The sequence below is a fragment of the Bradysia coprophila genome, unplaced genomic scaffold (assembly GCF_014529535.1).
Source record: "Bradysia coprophila strain Holo2 unplaced genomic scaffold, BU_Bcop_v1 contig_24, whole genome shotgun sequence".
In the NCBI taxonomy this organism is placed as follows: domain Eukaryota; kingdom Metazoa; phylum Arthropoda; class Insecta; order Diptera; family Sciaridae; genus Bradysia; species Bradysia coprophila.
Genome location: NW_023503501.1, coordinates 1,824,860 through 1,849,173, shown reverse-complemented (window position 1 = coordinate 1,849,173; position 24,314 = coordinate 1,824,860). Strand labels below are relative to the sequence as shown.

The 24,314-nt window shown below is 37.9% G+C and overlaps 4 protein-coding genes and 1 long non-coding RNA gene across 6 annotated transcripts in view; 3 read left to right on the top strand and 2 right to left on the bottom strand.

The window, feature by feature from the left end:
• LOC119077790 (ATP-dependent DNA helicase 2 subunit 1) overlaps positions 1-9,009 on the bottom strand; it is a 31,697-nt gene extending 22,688 nt beyond the window's left edge. The window contains exons 1-4 of the mRNA XM_037185099.1: positions 8,814-9,009; positions 8,559-8,748; positions 7,453-8,492; positions 7,312-7,388 (exon numbers count right to left, since the gene is read on the bottom strand). Of these exons, the coding sequence (XP_037040994.1) occupies positions 7,312-7,388; positions 7,453-8,492; positions 8,559-8,748; positions 8,814-8,818 (1,312 nt within the window). The 5' untranslated portion in view covers positions 8,819-9,009. The remainder of the gene's footprint in view (positions 1-7,311; positions 7,389-7,452; positions 8,493-8,558; positions 8,749-8,813) is intronic.
• On the top strand, positions 495-21,214 carry LOC119077801. The gene is made up of 3 exons (XR_005087876.1): positions 495-711; positions 2,099-2,100; positions 21,202-21,214. It is a non-coding gene; the product is annotated as an uncharacterized LOC119077801 (long non-coding RNA).
• On the top strand, positions 3,497-5,742 carry LOC119077791. Its single transcript, XM_037185100.1, has 2 exons — positions 3,497-3,596; positions 4,168-5,742. Exon 2 carries the CDS (start codon positions 4,168-4,170, stop codon positions 5,545-5,547), a length of 1,380 nt encoding a protein of 459 aa, XP_037040995.1. The 5' UTR covers positions 3,497-3,596; the 3' UTR covers positions 5,548-5,742.
• Positions 11,326-12,329, top strand: LOC119077797 (ATP synthase subunit d, mitochondrial). Its single transcript, XM_037185108.1, has 4 exons — positions 11,326-11,447; positions 11,535-11,683; positions 11,742-12,045; positions 12,110-12,329. The coding sequence occupies exons 2-4, from the start codon at positions 11,562-11,564 to the stop codon at positions 12,197-12,199; spliced, it is 516 nt and encodes a 171-aa protein (XP_037041003.1). The 5' UTR covers positions 11,326-11,447; positions 11,535-11,561; the 3' UTR covers positions 12,200-12,329.
• On the bottom strand, positions 15,028-22,973 carry LOC119077794 (probable glutamate receptor). Of its 2 annotated transcripts, none has more exons than XM_037185103.1 (8): positions 22,760-22,973; positions 22,558-22,701; positions 22,362-22,503; positions 16,884-16,948; positions 16,517-16,828; positions 16,347-16,457; positions 16,168-16,284; positions 15,028-16,090 (listed from the first exon to the last, which is right to left on the bottom strand). In XM_037185103.1, exons 1-8 carry the CDS (start codon positions 22,824-22,826, stop codon positions 15,951-15,953), a joined length of 1,098 nt encoding a protein of 365 aa, XP_037040998.1. In that variant the 5' UTR covers positions 22,827-22,973; the 3' UTR covers positions 15,028-15,950. The 2 variants fall into 2 exon arrangements, with proteins under 2 accessions (XP_037040998.1, XP_037041000.1); XM_037185105.1 differs by having other exon boundaries at positions 22,558-22,696; positions 22,760-22,947.
• Positions 22,974-24,314: the final 1,341 nt, after the last annotated feature.

Sequence of the window (24,314 nt, the reverse complement as noted above, 5' to 3'; positions counted from 1 at the left end):
CAAACATTCGTCCGTTACCTTCAATTCTACCCTCCCTCCCCTTCTTCAACACCGCTCTTCCCATTGAGTGGGAAGGTAGCAAAATTACTGTAATCCACGTGGATATTTTTCTTCAGTAAAATCGACAACAAGGAACTTCATTTCTATGGTTTGTTTACTAGCAGTAGGAGATCGGGTGAAGATTTACGATGACCCTATTGCTCAGTATTCTGCCGCGCAGCGATTTTTTTTTATTATCTGTTATCCAAAAATGTAGTTTTCTCGTCAAAATTATTGAAAAATAAGGAAAAAAAGGAACTTTTTCAAAAATAAGGAGGAATAAGGTGGTTTCTTCAAAAATAAGGAAAATCAGGAAAATAAGGAGTAGTACGACCCCTGTATTGGAGTTAAATCGGATAAATCTGAAATCGATGTGAAAACCGAGCACCGTGGACAATGGATGGAAAACCAATCAACCAAAGGAGAACTGGTCCTATCTGGAATCACTTAAGCAGTAGTCATTGAAAATAGAAACACGATTATTGCGTCCAACGAAAAAAATGAATCGCTGTTTCTATGGTTGGAGAGTGGAAGTGAAAACGGACTCGAGGCACGCCAATATATGTTCTTTACAACCAACGAATTCTGTTGCCGGATTTCATTTGTTCATGTTGGTTTGAATTGGTGGAAAGGACCGGTATGGTTGAAATTACTTCGTGTACATTGGCTAGGGTAATAGAGACAAAATATGAAAGCTCGGCAATGAAATTGGATTATGATTGGAATTGATTTCATTTCATTTCATTTTATCAACGTTTCGACCATTTGATTTGATTTGATTTAATTTTCGAATTTTGTATGATATCCTGAAGATTTCGGATATCACAGGTGGGAATGTGCGAAAATATGTGAGCTTAGTGTGCCATTAATGTAAGAAAATCGTAGAAGGTTTTGCGTCTACGAGAAAAATATTCATATGTTGTCATAGTTGTTCATATGTTAAGTATCGAGAATCCCAATAAACACGATTTTGTCCTTTTTTTATAAATTGTTGTTTGAATCTGCTCCTTGAAATTTCGAACAGTAAATTTATGCAATCAGTAATTTCGAAAATTTTGTTAAAAAATTGATCAATACGCAAATTCCATATTTGTGCATTTGAATTTTGTTATTTTTCGTATGTAAAAAATTAGTTTTGTAAAGCAAATCTATTCGGTTAAACAGATTATAAGCAATAATGTATGAAGAGACGCATGCAACAAAGAGATAATACGTTCGACCTCTGAGATAAGGCAAATCAACGCAAAGGCATAGTAATGTTTTCTAAGCCCGTAGCATACCAGGCAAAATTAAATTTTATCAGCAATATGAATGAATGTAAACATTTACAAACTATCCATACAGTGGTCTCCATACACTTCTATGTTTTTGCGATTGTGAGATACGTTTACATACCCTTAAAGTACAAAGTGCCCGTAATGTTATCTGCAGCTTCATTTATTACATTGCTGACTAAATTTTTATTGAAGGCAAACCAAAAATAGAAGTCTACTTTAATACGGTCTTAAATGTCAAAATTTATGTTCAAATTATTGAAGTAAAATATTCGAAATCAATCAATGGATTGAAAATAAGCAGTAGACCCGATAATAATACTGATGATATAGTCGGCAACATAATTAAAGGGCGTATCTCCGATATCTCAGAAACTACTGACCCGATTTTGATAAACTTTTTTTTTCCTTGAAAGGTATTGAAAAGGTGTGAAAGAGCCCGACGTAAAGTTAATCGACCATATGGTTCGGAAGATTTTGTCGAAAAACTGACAAGTCTCTAGAGTATATGACGAAAAATGCTCAAAATTCATAACTTGTTCAAAAAAAAAAAAAACAGGTTTTTCAAAATCGGTTCAGTAGTGTCTGATATATCGGAGAATCGGAGATACGCCCTTTAGTCATGTTGTCGGCGACATGCTTTCTGTCTGTGACAGGTTAAGAATCTACAAAAAGGAATGAAATGTAAAGTAGAGATTTGAAAAGTATTTCGTAGATACCGCCAAAGAAACTAAGTGAGATATTATTTAACGTTATGATGTAATCGTGACCTTAGATAATAATAGATGTCTTATGACTGTAAGATATTCAGCTAGTATTTTTAGACAGCCCCCAAAAATTTAAAGTCAAAAGTGTGTAAAAGTTACGGAAATAATTGCTAGAAGTAGTTGATTTTCTGATCAAAAAGTTGGTAAAAAAGTGAGTTTTAAGGATCTTTTATACCCTGATTTTACGCGAAGCCAAAAGGTATTTGTAACGTTGAAGAGAAATCGGAAGAAAGAATTCACTGCAAAGCCGAACCGCATTTTTAGAAGGTAAAAATTTCTGGTTGAAAAATTACGGACGCCAGGGAAAAAGTTAACGAAACGAAGCAATAATTGTAATTTTTATGTTCAATCAAACAGACTTACATCCTTCATCATAATTTCAATAAACTAACAATTTTAGCGCTCAACATTTTTTTTACCTCTTGTTCTTGTGTCCTGCGGCTTTCATTTGATGTTTGTTTCATTGAAACTTTATCCATAACTGGTCTGAAAATTACCATATCAGGAAAGTTTGTATGAAAGTGGCAGTTTTACACATAACCTGACACTTGACAGCTTTAAAGCTCTGATCAGATCAGCTTCTTTTTCATAGATTTAATTGCCTGCACTGACTTGAATTTTGAAAATGAATGAAGCTCACGCTTCGGTCTGAACCTCCTCCACCATAATAAGCGTGCGTTCTGTTTGAATGACCTCTAAAGTGGTGATCAAAACGTAGACTAATCTGAGAGAATACTAAAAACCACAAATATGAAAAGTAGACCTTATTAACAGTAATTCGAGTCGACTCAAAGTTTCTGTAACTCTAGAGGTAATATTGCTAAATGACAAGACCAGAAAAAAATGGAGAGTTTTGAGCGCTTCAGGCGAAATTTCACAAATCTAACATAGTTTCCAACTTGTTTTAAGTGATTTTGAAAAAAGTGAGTGAAGGGACTGAAAATAGTTGAAAAAAGTGAGAAAAGTTAGTGCGTGGAATCCCTGTTAATACTGGCTAGTTTGTAAACGGTGGGCACTGTATACGTGAAATAGATTAAGATTGAAAATGTTCATGATTACGCATTTTCAGTCTTGAAAATTCGTTCCGTTTTGGTCTTCGACAATTATTTGCAAAGAAAATGTTCATTGATTGTGAAATGAGTCGTATAATACAAACTTAGTATTCGGTAATGCAGAGAAAATGTATTCGGTAAAACAGATTTGAATTAAGCGAAATAAAAGGGTTCTTCCCCGAAAGAGATTGCAAATCAAACACAAAGGCATATCAATGTTTCCTACACTCGTAGTGTTAGAATGAAATTTTATAAACAATATATAAGTAGAACTCAATGTTCTCCATTGACTCTCTGTGATCTTTCGATTGTGATGTACACTGAACTAAACCTTTTAAAGTACAAAGTCAACTTTAGTGTTATCTGCAATTCGTATTCGGGCGTGAAGCATAGTTCATTGCCTACATTTATTTTCCACAGTTGGAAGTGTGTGGCACGACGTTAAAGAACGTAAAGTTATCAAGGTATAAAGATTTTTTTTTATTCAAGTAATTAAGTTTGCAATATAAATCTTTGATATTGATTGGGCAGCAGGTTTTTGCATTGTAGACACGGCTTATCTTATTTCTAGAGCTTATCGTTACCCTCTAGCTGAAGATTCAGTACCGTTTCTCAAGTAATAAAATTCACCGAAAATATAGTGTTAACCCAGGCGTGCCGAACTGTAGTTCAGCAATTTTGATGTAATGTGGTTGAGATTATAAGCAAAAAAGCTTAGGGCGTTGCAGAAGTTTTTTAGTGATAAGAAAAATACGAAAATTTGTTGATATTCTTTCAATTTCAACAAGGTAGAACCAAAATTTGATGGTTGCTTGTGCACGAGTGTCAAAATGTTTGCTTAACCAGGTGAATTTTGTGTTCAGTTAATAAACATTGAGAAAGTTTGCCCAATCATTACTGTGACCTTTGAGTGGCGAGGAACATTGTCGAGTTTTGTTTCTTATAATTACGGATGAATTCTCACATTTACTGATCATTTCGACTAATAACTCCGAATATTCCCATGGTTATTTTCAAACAAAAAACTTTTTCCAGATGGACCTAATCGCCCTAATATTTTGGCTCATGTTTTTGGTTAATTCAATCAGCACGGACTCAGTGGATGAAACGTATGAGGCTTCAGCAGTTCCTCAGTTAGAATACACTACCAGAACTATCGAAACGACAACAATCAGCACAATTGATGTCTTGCAAAACCAGCTCAATCAGATTCTTGTTCAATTTTGTGCCTCTGAAATCGATCGAAACAAAACGGCGTCCGCGATTTTGAAGTTTGGTCAACTTGTTGATGCAAAATCAGCCATGAAAAATGTTGTCGGCTTCTACGTCGATAATTACGAAGATAGTTTTGACAATTTGTTGCTATTTATAGACCAGATCCCATCGCTTGAATTGCAAAATGTAGCTTACAACACTTTGGTCGAAGCTACCAAGTCGAATCAGATAAATGTAATCAATTTGTTAAGCTTAGAAAATTTCATTCGAACGAAATTTGAATCGATGGATGAAGACAATGTCAAACGAAAAATGTTTGAAAACCTTCTATTAACGGTAGGGAACCAGATTAAGGAGTTGATAGTTGCTACCGATTTGAATAGACTGATAACTGTTATCAACAGCAGCAAAAATCCTGGTCGTATTTTCGAACTGATCCCGAGAATAGTTCAGGGCATCGATTTAACTAATTTTAGTGAAATGGATCGGATTTTCCAATTTTCTATGCAACTGCCGAAAGCGAACCAACTGAAATTGATCAGCGAAGTGCTTTCTGAAATGCGTAGAAAAACTCAATATCAACATCTCTTTCATGTTATCCTACAAGTAAGAATCCTAAGAAATGCAGTGAATGATGGATCGGTAGAAGAATGTTTACTTTCGACTGTAGAAAGGGAAATCCCATCAGAATTGAACCAACTACTTTCCGATAGCACTCAATGGCAAATTAAATATTTTGATTCTGATCTCCATTCTGGTGAATATTTGTATTTCTCAAATTCGGAAAAGTACTCGAAATATCTACTGTTTTTACGTCCTACTGAATTTGAAAACGGCTGGAAGTTTCTGAGCGCACAATCGAATTCTGTGTTAGTATATCATTCCTATTATTACTTGAGCGTAGAATATTGCTTTCATAATGAATCATTCCCTACAGCAATCGAAAGTGATAGTGACCTGTCCCAAAACAACTGGTACATTTTAATGAGCAATGATCTTACTTATGTTCAAATAAAAAATATTTACACAAACGAACTGTTGATCGCCGAGAATATCCAGGAGATTGATGATGAACGAAAGAGTCGTTTTCGTGTAGCATTGTCTGCAAATTGCCTAGATTGTGATGCTAGTAAATGGTTGTTGGAATCAAACGAAAGACATTATTTACCCCGCAATTCTGTTTGCCCAAAGGGTTATTAATAAAGAATTGGTCTTGTATGACTACGATCTGACAAAAGCTATTAGAATTAATTATTTCAATTGTCATCGACTTTTAATAGACTGTATGATAATGAGATTACATGAGATTGCATTAGAATATAATATCCATGAAATTGAATGTAAAAAAAAAATAATTTCAATCAATAAAAACTAAATTAACATCACAAACTGTAAAAAACGCGTCGGCGGCTAACTCTAACTCTCATCAGCCAGTAACTACTGGTAAGTTTCCCAACTATAGTTGCAAAATTAAGTGTTCCGAGAAAAGTGTATCTGGTTGCACGAGATCATCCACTGAAAAACAATACACGATACAACAATACCCCGTGCAAAGTTTCGTTCTCTCTGAGTTCTAGAACTGGAAAAAAGTTGGACCTTCTGGAGTGACGGAATTCTGGGAACTGACCTTCAGACACCTTAGTCCTTCCCCAAATCCATAGGATACAAACAATTCATGTCTACGCTTGTTATCCTTGAATTTTAGCGTCGGGAGACCCAAAAGAAACAAAATTACTTCGGAAACTTTGACCTCTCAATCGTCAAAATAGATTAAAATTCCCGACGACTTTTTCTGACGTACAAGCACAGGATAATTACCGAAAAAAAATTTCGGGTACATTTCAGTAGATTTTGGGTAAACTTTGGGTAAAATTCAGTAAATTTCGATAATTTTCAGTAATTCTAGTAAATAAAATTCCCAATAACAGACCCACCTAGGATAAGAACTCTAGAAATCAGTTTGAGAAGTGGTAGTGGTTTAATCGCGATGTGTCGCTTACATCTTGTGCTATATGGGAATTCGATTTTTATTCTAGGCCATGTAGACTGGGCATATTCGATATCCTGGTAAAGTAGTTACCGGAAAAATTTTCGTAACTAATTTGGATACAGGGAAATCGGACCTTCGTTGAACAAACCACCGAAAAATGCATAAATCCAACGCACTTCAAGCATGAGCGGTACACTGAATAGGGTACTGAAACTTGACAGTGTGTCACACAACTGTAAGAACAATTTCATAAAAAATAGTATTTTATTGGGCAGCTATTGACTATGATCACTATTGCTTGAGGTGCGTTGGCAGACTGATTAGACAGTTTACCGATAACTCGATTACCCGGAAAGAAACATTATTTCCATGCACCATGCAGCCATACAATTGAAGTGTTGTTTGTTGAGATGTAAAGCTCAATTTGTACACTTGTTTGAAAGCAACTATTAGAACTCTCCGCCATATCAGAGGATCGGCAGTGAAAGTTAGAGGCAGTGAAATTTCCGCATGAATTTGATTCAGCTGTTCTTCAGCTGATCGACACAAACAATCAAACCACTAGCAACTTCAACCGTATAAACAGTTCTGATTGTTTGTGTAGATCAGCTGAAAAACAGCTGAAATATCACTGCCTCTGACTGTAAAATTGTGGAATTATTCGACGAGAGATTTGCTGTTAAAATCTAACGCAGATAATTTAGCATGCAGCCTCTTCAACCCTCATGTACCATCTTCAACAGATAGAATGACGAAAAAATTTGTGATCTTTTGTGGACCATGTTTTGATGGAAATTTTCACGTTTTGACCTCTATCTCAGCAGAGGTCAAGTGGTAATTAAAATGATGAATCTGACGTAAAGATGGGAGAATTCTGTCGACTAACATATTGAACTGACGCTCCATTTTCGTGGCACAAGTCGCAAGAAAAAGTTTTCTAAGAAAAATGGTAAAACAGAAACATTTCTACTCACTTTGCATGGGCAGGTATAAAATTCGAAAGCCATCGGTTCCGTACGATTCCCGTTGCTGCGGCACTAGCGCCACATATCTACGAACAATTAAATCGATTATTTTCAACAAATTGCTTTTCTCTCGTCCATTCGTCCATTTACCTCGGCGCAACTTTCCGTATTTGAGCGAAGACGCACATGGCAAATTTGTCCTTCTCGACGCACTTCTCCCAGAGGGCGCGAAATAATTTCTTCGATCCTTTGACGTGGCTTTCATCCGGAAACATGAATCGACAACTTTTCATCGCACAATTGGACGGTAACTGGCTCATCGGCTTAAATCCCAGCAATCTCATTCCCGGCTCCACCATCGATTTGAGTTTGGTCAATTCATCGGGCGTGAAAACGATTTTCTGTCCGCCAACTTCTTGAACTTTCCGTTGCTCACCGGGTAGCAAGCGTTTGTTGAGCTGCATTTCCATCGTTTCTTCGTCTAATGTTCCAGTCATATACGTTCTTCGTGAGACAACTATTTCGTTAGTACTGGCCAGAAGGTACACTTGCTTTGATGGTTTGAAATCTTTGGCAAAGGCGTACAAACCGCAGCCAATCACTAAATCTTTCCCGATGGTCCAGTTAAAGTGTCGCAAGCAGGACGATCGATAATCCTGATGGAAAACTCTGCTGCTGAACTGGTCCCGTTGATCACTCGGTGACGGAAATTCGTATGTCTCCGGATCCAGGTCATTCACACTGCACACGAATTCGCGGTAAAATTTCTCCACATCGAATTCGTCGTCAACCATTGGGACAACCACAAAGTGAACGTCAAGATCGCGTAAATCTTTGCCACGAACCAGGCATTTGTCGAGTTCGTTGGACGGGTCCGGATACGGTCGATCGTTGTTCGTGAACAGAATTATGTTGGACTGTTTCAGCTTGTAGCCGCATCTCATGAACATTCGCGAGCACAACCAAAGTACTTCAACGAAACTCTCTGTGTCGCTGCAGCCGTACCGATTTTTGAAGTCAAAGAAATCCAGCGATTCCTTGAAGTGTTTAATGTGCGATATATGGTCCTTAGACATTGCATTCAAATGCATAAAAATGGCTGTGTTGTTCGGAGCGACCAACATTGCTTCGGTGTCAGTCTGTTCTCTTGGCAATGGACTGTGTTCGGTGTTGTAGAACACAATACCAATCTAAACCAAAAGAGTAAAATCAGAAAAAATCGAATTCGCTTCCCGAGGTAACAACAACTCCCGTACCAGATCCTTTTCGCTTTGGATTATCCGATTCATCGATGTAGTTTCGATCAAACTCAAAACGTTCCGAAAGTGTACGTCATCATTGGCAATGGTACGTGCATCGATCAAAAACAATACCCCATCGCGTCCAGAAAACCGTTCAAATTCTTCATCTTCCTCTTCGTTCGGTTCTTCGGGATTCCAAAAGTTGCTGCAATTCGTAAACAAAAGAAACGGTTGTCATAACCTCCTATCAGTACATTTCATTGTTACAACCTCATTTTACACAATTTTCGGTTGGTGACACACCGGAACAAGTCGAACTGATTCTTCTTTGAAGATTGGCGATGCTCGAGCTACTTACAATTAAACTACACCTCAATTTGCAACGAACATGGAAGTTGCGAAATAGAGAACTGAATCGAACGAAAAACATAAACAGAAATTATTACGAGATTGACAAAGCGGGAACAATAACGTTACCGGCTCAATCGGCTTCAATTTTAGCGTCTTCAGCGCTGTATGTCTTGATACGAGTGGCGCCATCTGTGACACTGTAGCTGAAGTAAAAGTTCAGTGCTGACAAAATATTTGAAGAGTGAGTCGGCAAAGATTTGTCAGTCTGCATTTCATTTTACTTTAAATTAAGTCGAAAAGATCATTATCGAGTAGCGGTTTGTTCTCAAATTAGTGTTAAATTAGTTGTCAAACTGATTCAGCTAACAACAAAGAAATTAAATTTCAAATAAATTTTTTCAAACATTGAGTTTAGCTGAATGATAATGTCAACTAATTTGACATATGCAACTGACATTGACAATAGATTAAAATTAGCTCGCTCGGTATGTGTTTTTAATGTAGATGGTAGCACGAAGTTTCAGTGAGTTTTAAAATTAAGTTTCTCTACGTTGCCCACACTGCACTGTACAATGTATATGGGTGGAGTTTAGCTGGATGATAATGTCAACTGATTTGGCACATACAACTGACATTGACATCCATAAAACAGTTATTGCGAGCACATCTTTCTTTTATTATTTCTATTTGCACAGCTCGTAAGAGACGAAGCAGGATTCACAATCAATAAAAACGTTTACGTTTCATCTCCTTTTGCTTGACAGATTTGTGAAAGCTGCTTCATGGAAAAATGAAACTATAAACCTTCATTCAAAATGACATTTTTCAGGGTTCCCTCAAAAGTCATATTGTTGAAAGAGTTAATTTTAATTTTTCAATAAAGGTAGCCTCACAGTCATCCGTTTTCATTCCGTTTTGCCTCCGTATTCTTGACTGTTGAATTCAGACTAATTTTCCACGAATGTGAGCTAATGTTGTTACATCTGCTAAGTTTATAAGACTGTTATGACCGGGAAGTGTTTCGAAGGGGAAATTTGATTTGAACAAAGAACTGGCGGGAATTGTCAAACGTTTGCACAAAAGAATTTCTGATTCATTTGACACTTCCCGCAAGTTCGAACTAAAGAAGACTCTTAACTATGGAATCGAATTCACATCTCCACTAGCTGCAACTTGGCGCAAACGAATTCAATATGTGTACAACATAACAAGACAAAATTCATCTGAAGGTGGAGATCTGACCCAAGGTAAATATATGGTCGCAGGTAATGCCATTCAGACGCGCGGCCTAGCACAATAGTTCGTTGCCACTGACATCTTTTTTTTAAAATGGTTGACTATGATTTACTTGTGTTTCACAAAATGTTGTGCCTATCACAAAACAGATGGCCCAGGTTTCTAAACAATTTTGTTATTTTAAAGACAGGGAGAGATGGCGTTTATAGCAAACTTTCGTGCCACTGCACATCTGATTCGGTTGTATATGGCATTACCTCCTCACTATATTTACCTTGATCTGACCGTAACTGCGCATTTGCATTACCTTTTCACCTATCGTAGTGAATGAATTTGTTTGTATGTGACATCATTTCGATAGGGTTTTTGCAAGGTAGATGTAATAGTGGATTTGTTTTTTTTACGTGTTGCCACACGTTGTTGACAAATTCAAGTTTTTTTTTATAGATTGTAGAAATCGTCATCATCACTACCTCAAATATCATATGGCGCAGCATACGAATCGGTCTTTTGACCTCCAAAATTTCAAAAGCAAATCATTTACTAAGAAATTTAAATCTTCCTTCGCATTGCCCATATGAATAAAAATATTGTTCGCGTCAGTGACCGGCAGCGTCAATCGTTCAGAGTCCAGTGAATTAGTACTCAAATCCACAATCTTTTAAAAGACTACGCAGACTGCTCGGTGAAAAGTGATTACACCTATAAGTGCAAAGCAAAATCAACCGTTGCAACATGCTAGCAAAATATGACAGAAAATGTAAGAGCAAAATGTCAAATATTTTGCAAGCACAGTGTAAACTTCAGATTTACACCGAGCTTGCAAAATATTTGATAGATAAGAGTCAAATCACATCGAAACTTTTTGTCGTGAAGTGACAGTTTTGACATTGACATTTTTGACGTTGTCATTATTGACATCTGAAAATTTTTGTCATTTGTCATTTCATTTGTCATTTGTAATCGTATCCTTATTGTGATATTTACGATAATACTGTAATATTATTCAAAATTAATTGTTTAATTGTGTGTAAATGACAACGTCAAAAATGTCAATGTCAAAACTGTCACTTCACGACAGAAAATTTCGATGTGGTCTAACTAATACATTTCATGTCATATTTTGCATGGATGTATTTTTCACGATCCATGTACTAACTATCCTTTTTGATAAACCACGCCTTTTTAAGTGTCTTAGCCTATTTTCAGAAAATTACTTTGAAGCTAAATGTCAATGGTGCTGTCAACACTGGCTATATGTCACTCTGGTGCAACTGTCAGCTGAATTTCTTACATAACATAACCTTTTTTTCTCTGGTAAGTCTTCACTTCGATTTTCCTATAATTTTCATCGGAAAAAAACTCATTTTCACCGCCGTTTCCCATTTCGTTCGAATATTCCAGTCTCACAGTCCACGAAATTGTTAAAGAATGGCCGCAAAACGTATTGCCCAATCTAGCATTAACTGGAGTGCTTTGGCTGAACGTGTACCACCGTCACAACGTCTCAATTTCAATCAGTTCAAGTCCAAAAGTGACAAATACTTGAGAAGGTAATTTGATTCGGATGCAATGTGAATATTCTCTGACAATCGACCGAATTCATTGCAGTGTTATCACCAACCCTGAATCCGCTCCGAAAATCGACTGGGCTTACTACAAGTCTCGCATTGCCGTTCCTGGATTGGTCGACACATTCCAGAAAAACTACGAAGCCGTCAAAATTCCATATCCACCGGACAACGTAACATCCCAAGTTGTCGCCCAGGAGAGTCAAGTGAAAGCTGATATTCAGCAATTCAAAAGCGCTTCGGATGCTCGAATCAACCAGCACCAAAAATCGATCGAGCATTTGAAGTCATTGTTGCCGTACGAAGAGATGACCATGGAAGATTATCGTGACGCGTTCCCGGATGTATGACCCGGCTGATAACGAATCGATTCGGTTCAGAAATTTGAAAATATTTTCTCTGTTTCAGCTTGCTTTGGATGCAATCAATCGGCCAACATACTGGCCCCACGATGCGGAAGAACAAGTGGATAACAGTGCCAAGGCTGGCCATCACTAATTTTGAAATTGCAGCAGTCCGACAGCGGTCAATTTCTCGTCATCATTTAACATAAATATCCTTCGATGCTCTTTCAATGTTTATAACATTTCGAGGATAATTAGTGGAAATTAAAGCATAATTCAGCTAACACAGAATTTGTTTACGACTGGCGACCGCAGTCAGTCTTCTTCAACCGGTGAGCTTTGGCCTGGTGCTGTATTATGTAATGCAAGGCAATGTGTCGATAAAGCTAGAATTTGAAGTTGAAAAATTCCACCGGAATGTCATTAAAACGCTTCCGGATGCTCAATATTTGGAATGAAATTCATCGGAAGAGGTTAGTAAATTTTGAGGATGTGTTCGGTCCTTTTGAGACTATTTTGAGAAATTACACTTTCTTATCGCGAGCTAAAAATAGACAGCCCATCATGGACTGTCCATGTCGCTAATAACCGTGTTTAATAACCGTAACGTATATGAAAATGAGTTTCAAACCATCTGGATGACTGGTGGCTATAGAATCATTAGTCCTGACAATGTCAAAGAATTTAAAATGACATTTGGCAGCAGAGTTGTAAAAGTAGACCCATGCACCCATGTCGCATGAGAAAAAATAATAATTCAAAGACACTGCTGTCCTATGGGAGCGTTAGACATCGAAAATCATTATTCAGTTTTGGGCTTCTTGATTATTGAAGAGTCCAACGACACGGTAGCCGTTTGTTGTCCAAAGTGGTGACAAGAAGTTGAAAAAAAATTGACTACGTCGGAGAAATTGTAAGTGATCCTCTGCCGCCACAAAGCCACTAAAAAATGGAAAACCTTTCATCCGTCGTTGGTACTGGTCTCTTTTTTCCAATGATACCAATGATGTGTGGTATAATTACTGAGAGGAAATTTGTACGACGAAATGTGGTCCCAACATCAGTTTGAATAAGATACTCATTTCGTATAATTTTACATGTTGACGCTTTTTCACTTTTGATAGTTCAAATAATTAATTAATTAAGAGGGCAAACACACATACCAATAAACATTTTGTATTTCATGTTGGGACCACATATTTTTACGTAATTTCTCTGTAGGTATAATTACTCTTAGAACAGTACGCGACCGAATCTTTTTTGGAAATACAATTTAATCCCTCAGGAACTATTTTCATTTCGGACTGGTAACATTATTTTCTTTTAGATGTATCGATGTCAATCGCGCGAAGGAATTTTTTTTATTTATCTGAAATAACAAGTTCAAAAATAAGTTGCATTGATTCAACCATCTTGGACTGTATCAACCATCTCAGAAGAAGCCTTTGTTAACACGATAACTGGAGTAATTCTTAACCGTTTAAAAAAAAGTTGTTTGGCAGAGATTGGAATTCTTGAGGTTAAGTAACACGATAGGTTGTGTTGGTCCGACGATCTAGTTATACCGTTGCTAGACAAATTGCTGTATCTCTATTTCAATAGTATTTCTCTTGTTATGTGATAACGAATTATAGTTAAGAGTTCTGACCCCATCCGAACCAGTTGTACTTGGACAAAATTTTCTTTTCTGACGAGTAACTGGAATAAACGTTTGAGTTTTATGTAGAAAAAATTTTCTGCACCTAATATATTTGAACCCGGGACCTACAGCACACCCAGCCGAGAACAAGTTCACTGAACTTCATAACTATCCAAAGACATCAATTTGATAAAGTTCAGTTCAGTGGTGTGGTGTTCTTTAAAATATCGACTTCATGGAATTCGGATTAGAACTCTTGTACTGAAGTGATCTTCATGGCCTTCATCTCGTCCCGCTGGCGTATTGTTCCACCTACGTCGAGTGGTTTTTTGCGCATCCTGAACTTATTATTTGTTTTTTTGTTAGGGAGGGACGAACCCGACACCTAAGCCTCTATTGGGCCTATTGTGTTATCGTACAAATCAGGAATTAGTGGATTTGACTACAACAATCATCCCACTCCCAGCTCTGCGAATTCACAAATCGACCGTAAAACGTCCCACACGTTGTGAATTCCGAAAATAGGAATGATCAACAAGAGTCATATTCCCAATTGTACACTTCCCATAAACTATAGCGTTGGGATTAGATGTCAACGGACTTCACGTTACGTGTCAATGGAATGCACTAATTCATTTTTCTTACTTTTTACGCAATTTCGCTTCAGTAATTACTTTTCAGTTCAATAAATATTACGCACTGGACCAACAAAGAAGATGAATTCCATGTACAGTCCACACAATTAGTCACTTCTGTGACTCTAAAATAAACGAACAGCTCGACTAGAGTCACTATCACGGGGAACCGTGTGTTTCGGCGTAATGCTCGAATAGAGCGCCTTTCTTCATAGACAGCCCGACCAGAGCTTCTAACCCCGAACTGATAGTCTAATTGAATTTGCATGCTGCCTTCTGAACGTATAGTCAGGTATGTCTTGGGTAACAAGCCAGACAATACCTCAGCCAGTGGATACTAATTAAAAAAGTCATCGGAAAAAGGTTTTATCACATGAACAAACTTAACATTCTTAATTGCTCAGGTGTGCCTGTTAATCCGCCTCTGGTATGTATGGTTGTAAGTATGTGTACTTCAATCACTTCTACAATTATCTTGCTTGTGTCCGAGTAACCGTGACGTAGGAGTCGCATTTAGCAATAGTTTTTTTTCCTATTATTCCCAGAGGTGAACACCACGTTTCATTTCTCCACACTGGTGATGGTAGAGGTTTTCTCACGTGAGCTGTCATCAGACCAAATGAATTTTGAGCGGAGAAAAAAAGGCCATTCGCACCACATATACGAAAAAGAGCTCTTTAACCTGTTACATACGGCAAGCATATGACCAGTATTATTATCGGGGCATATGACCAGTATTATTATCGGGTCTATCTCTTCCATCGATCAAAGTATTTTTAATCTGTTGATTTCAAATCTTGTACTTCAATTTTTTTAACATGTTTTTTTCCATATAAAGGGCCATATTACCCAGATCTTGTCACTATTTTTGTCGTCGTTATCGATAACAGATGAATAGTCGTATGTGACAGGTTAACTTTCCACCTCGTAGGCTTTTACCGAGGCTCTAAATTTCTGACTAAATACTGAAATCTGAAATTACAGCTAAGTATAGTGCCACTGTGGTCAGACAACAATTTCATCATCGAAACATTCTTTGTGCTTTTAGACAAAGACAGAAATAGCAAATTCCAGAAATAGTTTCTGTTTTAATTAACTCATTTTCTATACAGTCAGAGGCAGTGAAATTTCAGCATGAGTTTGCTTCAGCCAACGCACTTCAGCATGAGTGGTACATGGTACACTTAATTATAATAGGGGACTGAAACTTGTCACTGTGTCACTGTTATTCAGTTGATCCACACACTCAATCAAAACGGTTTATACAGTTGAAGCTACTACACGCACGCGCGTGATGGTGTTACGTATGCTTTCCAATTAACAAAAAGTACTCCAAGTGAGAGCCGTGGGAGAGCGAGCTGTCAAGTAAACAAATCAATAATTTAAAAAAAAAATCAATTTTGTCTCTCACAGTCCTTTTGTGGTAAGTTTGAAATCAAGCCTTAAAACCGTATGAAGACGAATAAACGGTTTTCATTGTTTGTGTGGATCAGCTGAAAAACACCTGAAGCAAATTTATGCTGAAATTTCACTGCCTCTGACTGTAAACATGTATGTGCAAAACTTGAACTCATCAGTGAACCAATAACAGGAAAACAATGTCAAACGAATTTAAACAATTAGAAATCACATCAACAAGTACCGCCACCATTTAGCTCGTTCCACCATTTATTCTTTAACAGTGACAGTGTACCATCTTCTTGCAATTGTAGAATGGCATAGCTAAGAGATTCCCGTAGCGGTGATCCTTGCTGTACGGCTAATCCATAACCTACATTCGTGACAAAAAAAAAGCGAACATACAACACAATTGCAAAAGTGATTAGACGAGTCTCGAGTCAATCAAACCTTTAGAGGTAATGAGGTCGCCAATCTGATGCAAGTCGCAATGTCGAGACGTCGCGTACTCAATAATAGATGACTCCGATATAAATGCGTAATTACCTTGCCGAACACGTTCTATACCTATTCGGAGAGATAATACTTTCACAATATGGTGATGACTGTGTAAACTGGCAATGATTTACCTTCCATATTGGTAAGGACAAATGGAGTCGGTTCCATTTCTACCATTCGTGACCACATCTTACGGTACAATGGGTGCTTTGAATCGCGAAGAAACGCTTCCGTGGATCCACCTGATTATTTTATTTATTTGCATAAATAGGATAGGAAATTCTTGCAATTACTCCGATACCTTTTATGCAACCATACACCACATGATCTTGTGAAGCTAGTTCTTCGAATGTTCTAAAAGCTTCAACTTTGTAATAGTTTGAGTTGTAGTTAGATGCCAATTGGGAGATGTATAACGAAGTGAACATAAAGAGAAATAGGAACCATATACCCAGCAGTATTCTGAAAATTGCTGTTTTGTATTTGCGTCGAAGTACCAGTAAGATTATGCCAAAGATCAATGTGAGCAGGAAAAATGTGACGGTTGAATAGTGTCTGCTAAATGGATAAAATATGTCTACGAAGTCATCCAGGGCACTTTTCTCATAAATTTCTGTAAAAATTTGAATGTAACTTCAAAGTTTCGGTGGAATTTCATTCGGTGTTACCGGTTTTGACGATAACTCCTATACCCAAATTCATAAAAGGTACGGTAAAGTCAACGGCGCTTTCACTGTAATAAGGAATTCAATGTTACTATGGATCAATATTAGTCAATATATTAAAGAAAAAAAACTTTGGAGGCTAAGGTGACGCAGGTGCGTCTTAAATCCAACAATTTACCAGAGAATTTACAATTTACTCAAAAAAAAAAATCGTCACAAGTGGCAAATTTGAGGAATTTAATTAATAGAAGGAAACCGAATCACATTTGGGGATCTTAGTTATTTTGCAACTAAAGATACAAGGACTTGCGTCACCTTTACCCTTTAAGGTATTTTTGTTGTTGATATCGATTATGTCGAAAACAACCCAAATTCTTCAAAAAACATGATTGAAGTTGGTAAATGCCCGAGGAATCAACTCGAATCATAATAGGTTTAGGAACGTTTATCACAGAAATGCACCATGTTCATGTTCGGGACCTATTCGTTGGAAAAGAGCATCGTGCAAGCTACTAACCGTAGACATCACACAATTGTTATATAGATCATTGGTAAGGAATCTGGTCATCGGCGTCGATGAAGCTTCGGTAGAGGCATTAAAAGCGATTGGCGGCAGGCCGTATTTTGCGAACGGGCGCACTAAAATTAATTTCGAGAATTTCTAATGGATACCGGCAACTCATCTAAATACCACTCAAGCATTATCGCTAATAATCACTACCAAACCAATCGCGTAATTAGTCACAAGTGTAAGATACCAGAATTGTTCAATTATTTCAATAAAAATCTTTATTCAGCATCATACAACTCCTCGTTTTCACTGTATCATCGCTTAGCTTCAGCACCTGGCACTGGTAATCCAAGCAGCGAATTCTCAGGGTACTTTGTCAGCACAACTGACTCACTTACCAAACATTGCACTCAACTCGTACGCCAATCAGCTACATACGAAAAAGTTTCTAAGTCCAAGAATGAGTAATGAACTGGAATTCTATCAAATAAATCTGCACAAAGCGTACGCCCCGACAGCAGAGCTAAATAATTTCCTTAGTTCAAAAGCATCCTTCATATCCCTAATTCAAGAACCAGTGGTGAGGCAAAATACAGTCAAGGGTCTAAGTATGAAAAACGGTAGCATAGTTCAAGCAGGCTCTAACCAAAAAGTCAGGGCAATTATCTATCACTCCAACAACTTGAACATATACCCGCTATATCACCTAAGTTCGGCTGATCAGGCAGTGGCAATGCTAACTTATAAGGTAAACAACAACAGCGTCTCAGTTATTATCACCTCAACGTACTTCCCATCTGATTCAGTCGATGAACCACCCACTTCGGAGTTTAATAAAGTGGTAGATTACTGCGATAAGAACAATTTGCAATTGATATCAAGCATTGACGCAAATGCACACCACTTTGCATGGGGTAGCACCAACATCAACAAAAGAGGAGAAAGTCTCCTGGAATTCTTACTAAAGACAAACCTGGAAATTCTAAATATGGGGAATAAACCAACCTTTGTAAACAAACTCAGAAAGGAAGTTCTTGACATAACTGTTTGCTCCCGGAACCTACAATATAGCATTACCGAGTGGACAGTAACGGATATAATACTTACTTCTGATCATCGCTGTATAATGTTCAAAGTAAGTATGGATCCTGTGCCTCCTATACTCTTTAGAAATCTAGCTTTAACTAATTGGAATCATTACGTCAAGATGATTGAAGAAGGTATCGGTACTCTTGAACTCTCACATGACCCATGTAATACTCAAGATCTTGAAAAATTAGCTGACACAACACAGAAATTACTGTCAGACGCACATTTGAAAGCATGTCCTGTGAGGGCACACAAAGCGGGCAACTCTGTGCCTTATTACGCTTATGAGGACAAAATTCAAAGGAAAAAAGTCAGGCAAATGTTTAACAAGTGTAAAATAACAAGGAACTTCGATGAATACTACAGAGAGCTTAGAACTTATTCAAAGAATCTCAGACAGCGTGAGAGGACTGGATGGAGGGATCAATGTAGTACCATTAACAATATTCACGATTCGTCAAAAATGTTCAAAGTCCTTTCGAAGGACCCAATACAAAATGTAGGAGCGCTCCTGCTCCCGTCAGGGGAGTACACTAAAAATCAAACCGATACTTACAAACACCTCCTTGATGTCCATTTTCCAAACAATATTGCACTAAACGAAGTAAATAATCTCAACACGCTCCCACTAAATGGCACAGTTAACCTGAACCTGATAAACAGTATAGTAACGTCAGCCCGAGTCGAATGGGCAATCAAATCTTTCCACCCACTGAAATCTCCGGGGATCGATAAAATATTTCCCGGTATGTTACAGAATCCACTACATCTAATTAGCAATATTCTAGTCAATTTATTCAGAGCGAGCCTACGGCTCAAACATATACCAAAATGTTGGCGTGAAACGAAAGTAGTATTTATACCCAAACCAGGCAAATCTAACTACTCCCTAGCGGAGAGCTATAGACCAATTAGCTTAACATCATTTATACTGAAATGTCTGGAGAAATTGATAGATAGATACATTAGGGACGGTCCACTTCAGATACATAAAATACACCACAAACAACACGCGTATCAGCCTAACAAATCAACAGAGAACGCATTGCACAACATAGCTCAATCAATTCATCTCTCACTGGCAGTAAAAGAATTCGCAGTAGGCTGCTTCATCGATGTTACTGGTGCTTTTAGCAATATAACATACAGAGCAATACAAAGAGCCTGTCTAATACACGGCATAGATGAGGGCATCATTGACTGGATTGTAGTAATGCTAATTAGCAGGATAGTTTCTGTCTTCTTAGGAGATTCCACAATATCTATAATCACTACAAAAGGCTGTCCTCAGGGAGGTGTTCTTCCTCCTCTTCTATGGCTGCTAGTTGTTAATGAAATCCTAAAACTGCTGAATGACAATAACTTTCAAACGGAAGGCTTCTCAGATGACCTAGCCACTATCTTAAGAGGGATTAGTGTTAACGCACTATGTGGTCTGCTACAAACAGTTTTAGACACTATATCGGAATGGTGTGACGAAAATGAGTTAAGTATTAACCCCTTGAAAACTACCATGATTGTGTTCACACGAAACACTAGAATCGAGGGACTTTTCATTCCCAAAATCAAAGGCGTTCCCATAAATATGGCCCAACAGGTTAAATTTCTAGGTGTTACCTTCGATGCTAAAATGAGAGGTATCCCACACCTCGATACACGTATAGAAAAGGCAACAGTATCTTTATGGCAATGTCGTAAAGCATATGGGAAAAACTGGGGTCTATCACCCAAAGTAATGTTCTGGATTTACACCACCATCATCAGACCTATTATTTTATACGGATCTTTCGTATGGAACAATATCTGTAACCTAAAATATGTTCAACAAAAACTCAGGAAATTTCAAAGATTAGCTTGCTTAGCAATCACAGGGGCCTGGAAGTCAGCACCCACAGATGCACTTGAAACCATACTAAACCTACCGCCTCTACATATCCTCATTCAATCTGAAGCCATTAATGTTCTGGATAGACTAGCTAAAACCCAGGGCTACCAACATAGATTATCCGACTATACCAGGATATGGTTTAAAGCGATAGAGAACGAAATATCACTAGAGTGGCCTTCAGCGAAAACCTTCAAATTTGACAGGAGATTTGAGGTGATCACACCGCACAGAGATGACTGGCTAAACGGCGATTTACCCCCGAGAAACGGCATCAAAATCTACACGGACGGATCAGTAATGGACAATTCAGCTGGTGCGGGTATACACTGCACTGAGACTAATACTGACATATCTCTACCATTAGGTAAATACAGCACAATATATTTAGCTGAAATAAGAGCTATAATAGAGGCATGCCACATCATTACTGATAAAGAAATCTCTGGCAATATAATCTACATAATCTCCGACAGCGACTCAGCGCTTAAAACTCTTTCTGCGGTGGAGTTTCAATCTGCTTTATCTATAGAATGTTGGGAGAAAATTAACAATATTGCGAATACGAATATAGTAAAACTAATTTGGGTACCAGCACACTCTGGAATCTCAGGTAATGAAAAAGCTGATGAGCTGGCAAAAATAGCGACATCAATCATTCCGTTAAGTCCAGAACCGATACTGTGTATCGCACCTTCTCACATTAAAACAAAAACTAAAGAACGTACAACTAAAGAGTTCATCAAACACTGGGACTCAGTTCCAGGTTGCAGGCAGGCCAAGCTCTGTTTGAGAATAAGCGATAAAAACTCAAAATATCTAATCAATGTAAGTAGAACAAGACTAAAAACATATACAGGAACTGTGACAGGACATTTCGGCTTTAATAAACACCTAACAACAATTGGCAAACGATCAGACCCTAGCTGTGAGCTGTGTGGGCATGAAGCAGAGACCGCAGAGCACTTCCTCTGCTGGTGTCCGGCATTCATAAATAACAGAAGGAAATATCTGGGTAACTATACCATCTTGTACAACCAGATAAAGAACTTTCACCCACAGGATATCCTGAACTACATTTTTAGTACAGGGAGATTCACCACAGATAGTAACTCATAAACTCAAAAATTATAGCGAGCACAATGGGCCCAACGGAGGCCTCCGTGCGCGACCCTTAATAACCAAATAAGGGCAGCTATCTTAATAAAAAAAAAAAAAAGGAATCTGGTCAAGCGGCAGTACACAAAGAGTTCAGAGAAATCACTCAAGAATAGGCAATAGTATTCATGAGTGTTATGTTGTGCTTTGGCCGTGATAAGAAAGATACGAAGATCTACTTGTTTTAACCTTACTCGACGCGACGGCACGTCAGGTCAACTCGACATTTGTGTGGAGTGTGAATCCACAAAGAGGGATTCTTTTGAAAAACGACCTGCCGAAATCGGTCGCATTTTCCAGCTACACGAAACGTACAGGGGCATGTAAGGTGTTATTAGAAAGGTTATTGCATGTACTTTCTGCGCAAATAGACTTATATGTGAAGTAAAATGCACCCATCATTGCTACTGGTTCTAGCTTTCTAATGTCACTAAGCATGGATGGGTAGTGTATCGATGAATGTGGGATTGCAGTGTAAATTTGAGGTCTAGTTCCGCTACTCGAAAAATTCAGTGCGCAGTCGAAAAGTATGAACCCGAATTACCTAAATATTTGTTCAGTAGTAAGGTACTTAAATTGCCAGATGGTGCGTTTACAACAATAAGAGCTGTGACTTATCTGTGACATTCAAAGAGAAAAATTGACTGCAATTCTGCAATAGATCAAAATAGGACGATGGGCTTTAACAGTGGTAAAATTGACTGGATATTCAATATCTTGCCATTTCCCTCGCCATTTCCATTTCGAGGTAAATGTGTCCTTTACCGTGAAACTATGTGGCTGATGCCTCATAACAGTAAGCGAAAGACTCTAAAAGTTAATTTAATTTTGTAATTACCGGTTCCTAGTGATTGATATCGATCCAGCTGCGATATGTGCCCGTCCATCTACTATTTCACCAATCATTCCATTCCATCTACCAGATTTGTCGACCGATCCAATCATACCAGACGGATTTATTTGCAATGTATAGTTGAACTCTGTAAATCAATTTTTAATCAGCGAGAAATCAAATACGAAATTGAAGTACACACTCAGCTGTTTGGAAATAGTATCGATTAAATCAACAACATAGCCCTCGAAACGATCATTGCCAATCAGATTTGATTCGGCCGTGTCACGGAGCATAGTGTATGGCACGTCCAATACGGTTGTCACAATCAAATTTGTTTCCTTTACTATCAAACCGATAAATTTAGCTAACTGCCTACGATAAACGTCGATTTGAAAACTTACAAGATTGACATTGAACTCCAATGGTAGTCAAACTGATCCAAAGGAAAATCTGTGCCACCAAAGCCATTATTTGAAACAAAAACTAGAAGACCACCACCATCGGAGACTGCAAGCACACAAATAAACCTATCTTGGTGCGTTGCAAATCACGAAACTATGTTGCATATAGCTGCTAAATACTGTGCGCACAATCACAACACGTCTCAATATCAATGTTCATCATTCAAGTTTATTAAGTGAGATTGTGGTAATATCAATGCAATTCGAGGTGCTGAATTTAGAATTTTGGGGAATTGCCAGGCACGCAAGAGACATATTTACTACAGAATGATGCAAATAATTGTTGGAATTGTAAATATATTTTGTCAACTAGACGATAGGCATACAACACGCAGCTATTTACTAACAATGTAATGTAATGTCTTCATTTTATTTTCAAATTCCACCCGCTCAAATCATATTAGGGGCCATTCACATTGTGCGCTCAAATGGGAAGAGTTATGAAAAAGCTCTGTTACAAATGTTGACTTTTCTTTTCATTTACCAGTCTCTCCGAACTGGCTGTTTTTGTGGTTTCGTTCGATCGACAGCGCCACCATGTCACCTCTCGAGTATAAACTCATGGACTGAACTGAAATATCGATTCGTGATATATCTTTCGACAACTCAATAACGCAGCGTGTTGACCAAGCATTCACATTGAATTCTTGAGTTACCAGTTCGAATTTCAACCGCAACACTATGATTCTGTCAATCTGATTTGTGTTAGCAATGGTATACGATTGATTCGAAATGATATCTTCTGGGGATCGATACTAAGTTCTACTGACTGAAATATGTCCACACTGTCCACACTATACAAGATATTTATTAAGAATAAAATGCATTGACACTCGCCCACATAATTAAATGTGAATTAAATGGAATTCAATCATTGACTCTAACACTACCCTTCAATGATACACTGCATTCCCATCTACCCCTCAATGGTATCATTGATCAGAACAAGAATCCATAACGGTCGGTCTCGTCGATATCGGTACCAATAAAATTTCCTTTTTGACATGGAACGTCCTTCTGTTTTTCTTTTCTTTCAAATTCTTGTTCTTTTTCCAATTCCGTTTTCTATGTAGTTCTAGCTGACTACGGATGTTGGCGAATTTCTACTGAATTCCTCAAATGTTACGTTACGTCGTAGCTCTAACTGACTACGAATTATAGTGAATTTCTTGAAATTTCTCTGAATTCACTCAATGTTGCACGTGATTCTAACTGACTGCTGTTGGTGAATTTCTCTATATTTCTTGTTTCTCTGAGTTCACGTTTACTTGAACATTAGTGAACAAACGTTTACTGGTTTGCCCATAACCTGTCAGCAGCAGTGCCGCCTTTTCCATATGGGCCAAATGGGCAAATGCCCGTGGCGCCCGAAGTGGAGCAGAAAAAAATGGCGCCCGAGGTCCTTAAAAAAATTTAGCTTTACTAAATTGGCGTCTATTTTTCCAATTGCCCGATGGCGCTCAAAAGCTTAAAGCGGAACTGCAGCAGTGGCATA

Excerpts from the sequence above, each read along its gene's own strand:
- LOC119077791 (XM_037185100.1), top strand. The coding sequence starts at position 4,168 with ATGGACCTAATCGCCCTAATATTTTGGCTCATGTTTTTGGTTAATTCA.
- LOC119077797 (XM_037185108.1), top strand. The coding sequence starts at position 11,562 with ATGGCCGCAAAACGTATTGCCCAATCTAGCATTAACTGGAGTGCTTTG. Across the intron at positions 11,684-11,741 it reads AGTGACAAATACTTGAGAAG|TGTTATCACCAACCCTGAAT; the intron begins GTAATTTGATTC and ends AATTCATTGCAG. Across the intron at positions 12,046-12,109 it reads ATCGTGACGCGTTCCCGGAT|CTTGCTTTGGATGCAATCAA; the intron begins GTATGACCCGGC and ends TCTCTGTTTCAG.
- LOC119077794 (XM_037185103.1), bottom strand. The coding sequence starts at position 22,826 with ATGGCTTTGGTGGCACAGATTTTCCTTTGGATCAGTTTGACTACCATT. Across the intron at positions 22,504-22,557 it reads TACTATTTCCAAACAGCTGA|AGTTCAACTATACATTGCAA; the intron begins GTGTGTACTTCA and ends ATTGATTTACAG. Across the intron at positions 16,458-16,516 it reads GGTGTATGGTTGCATAAAAG|GTGGATCCACGGAAGCGTTT; the intron begins GTATCGGAGTAA and ends TAAAATAATCAG.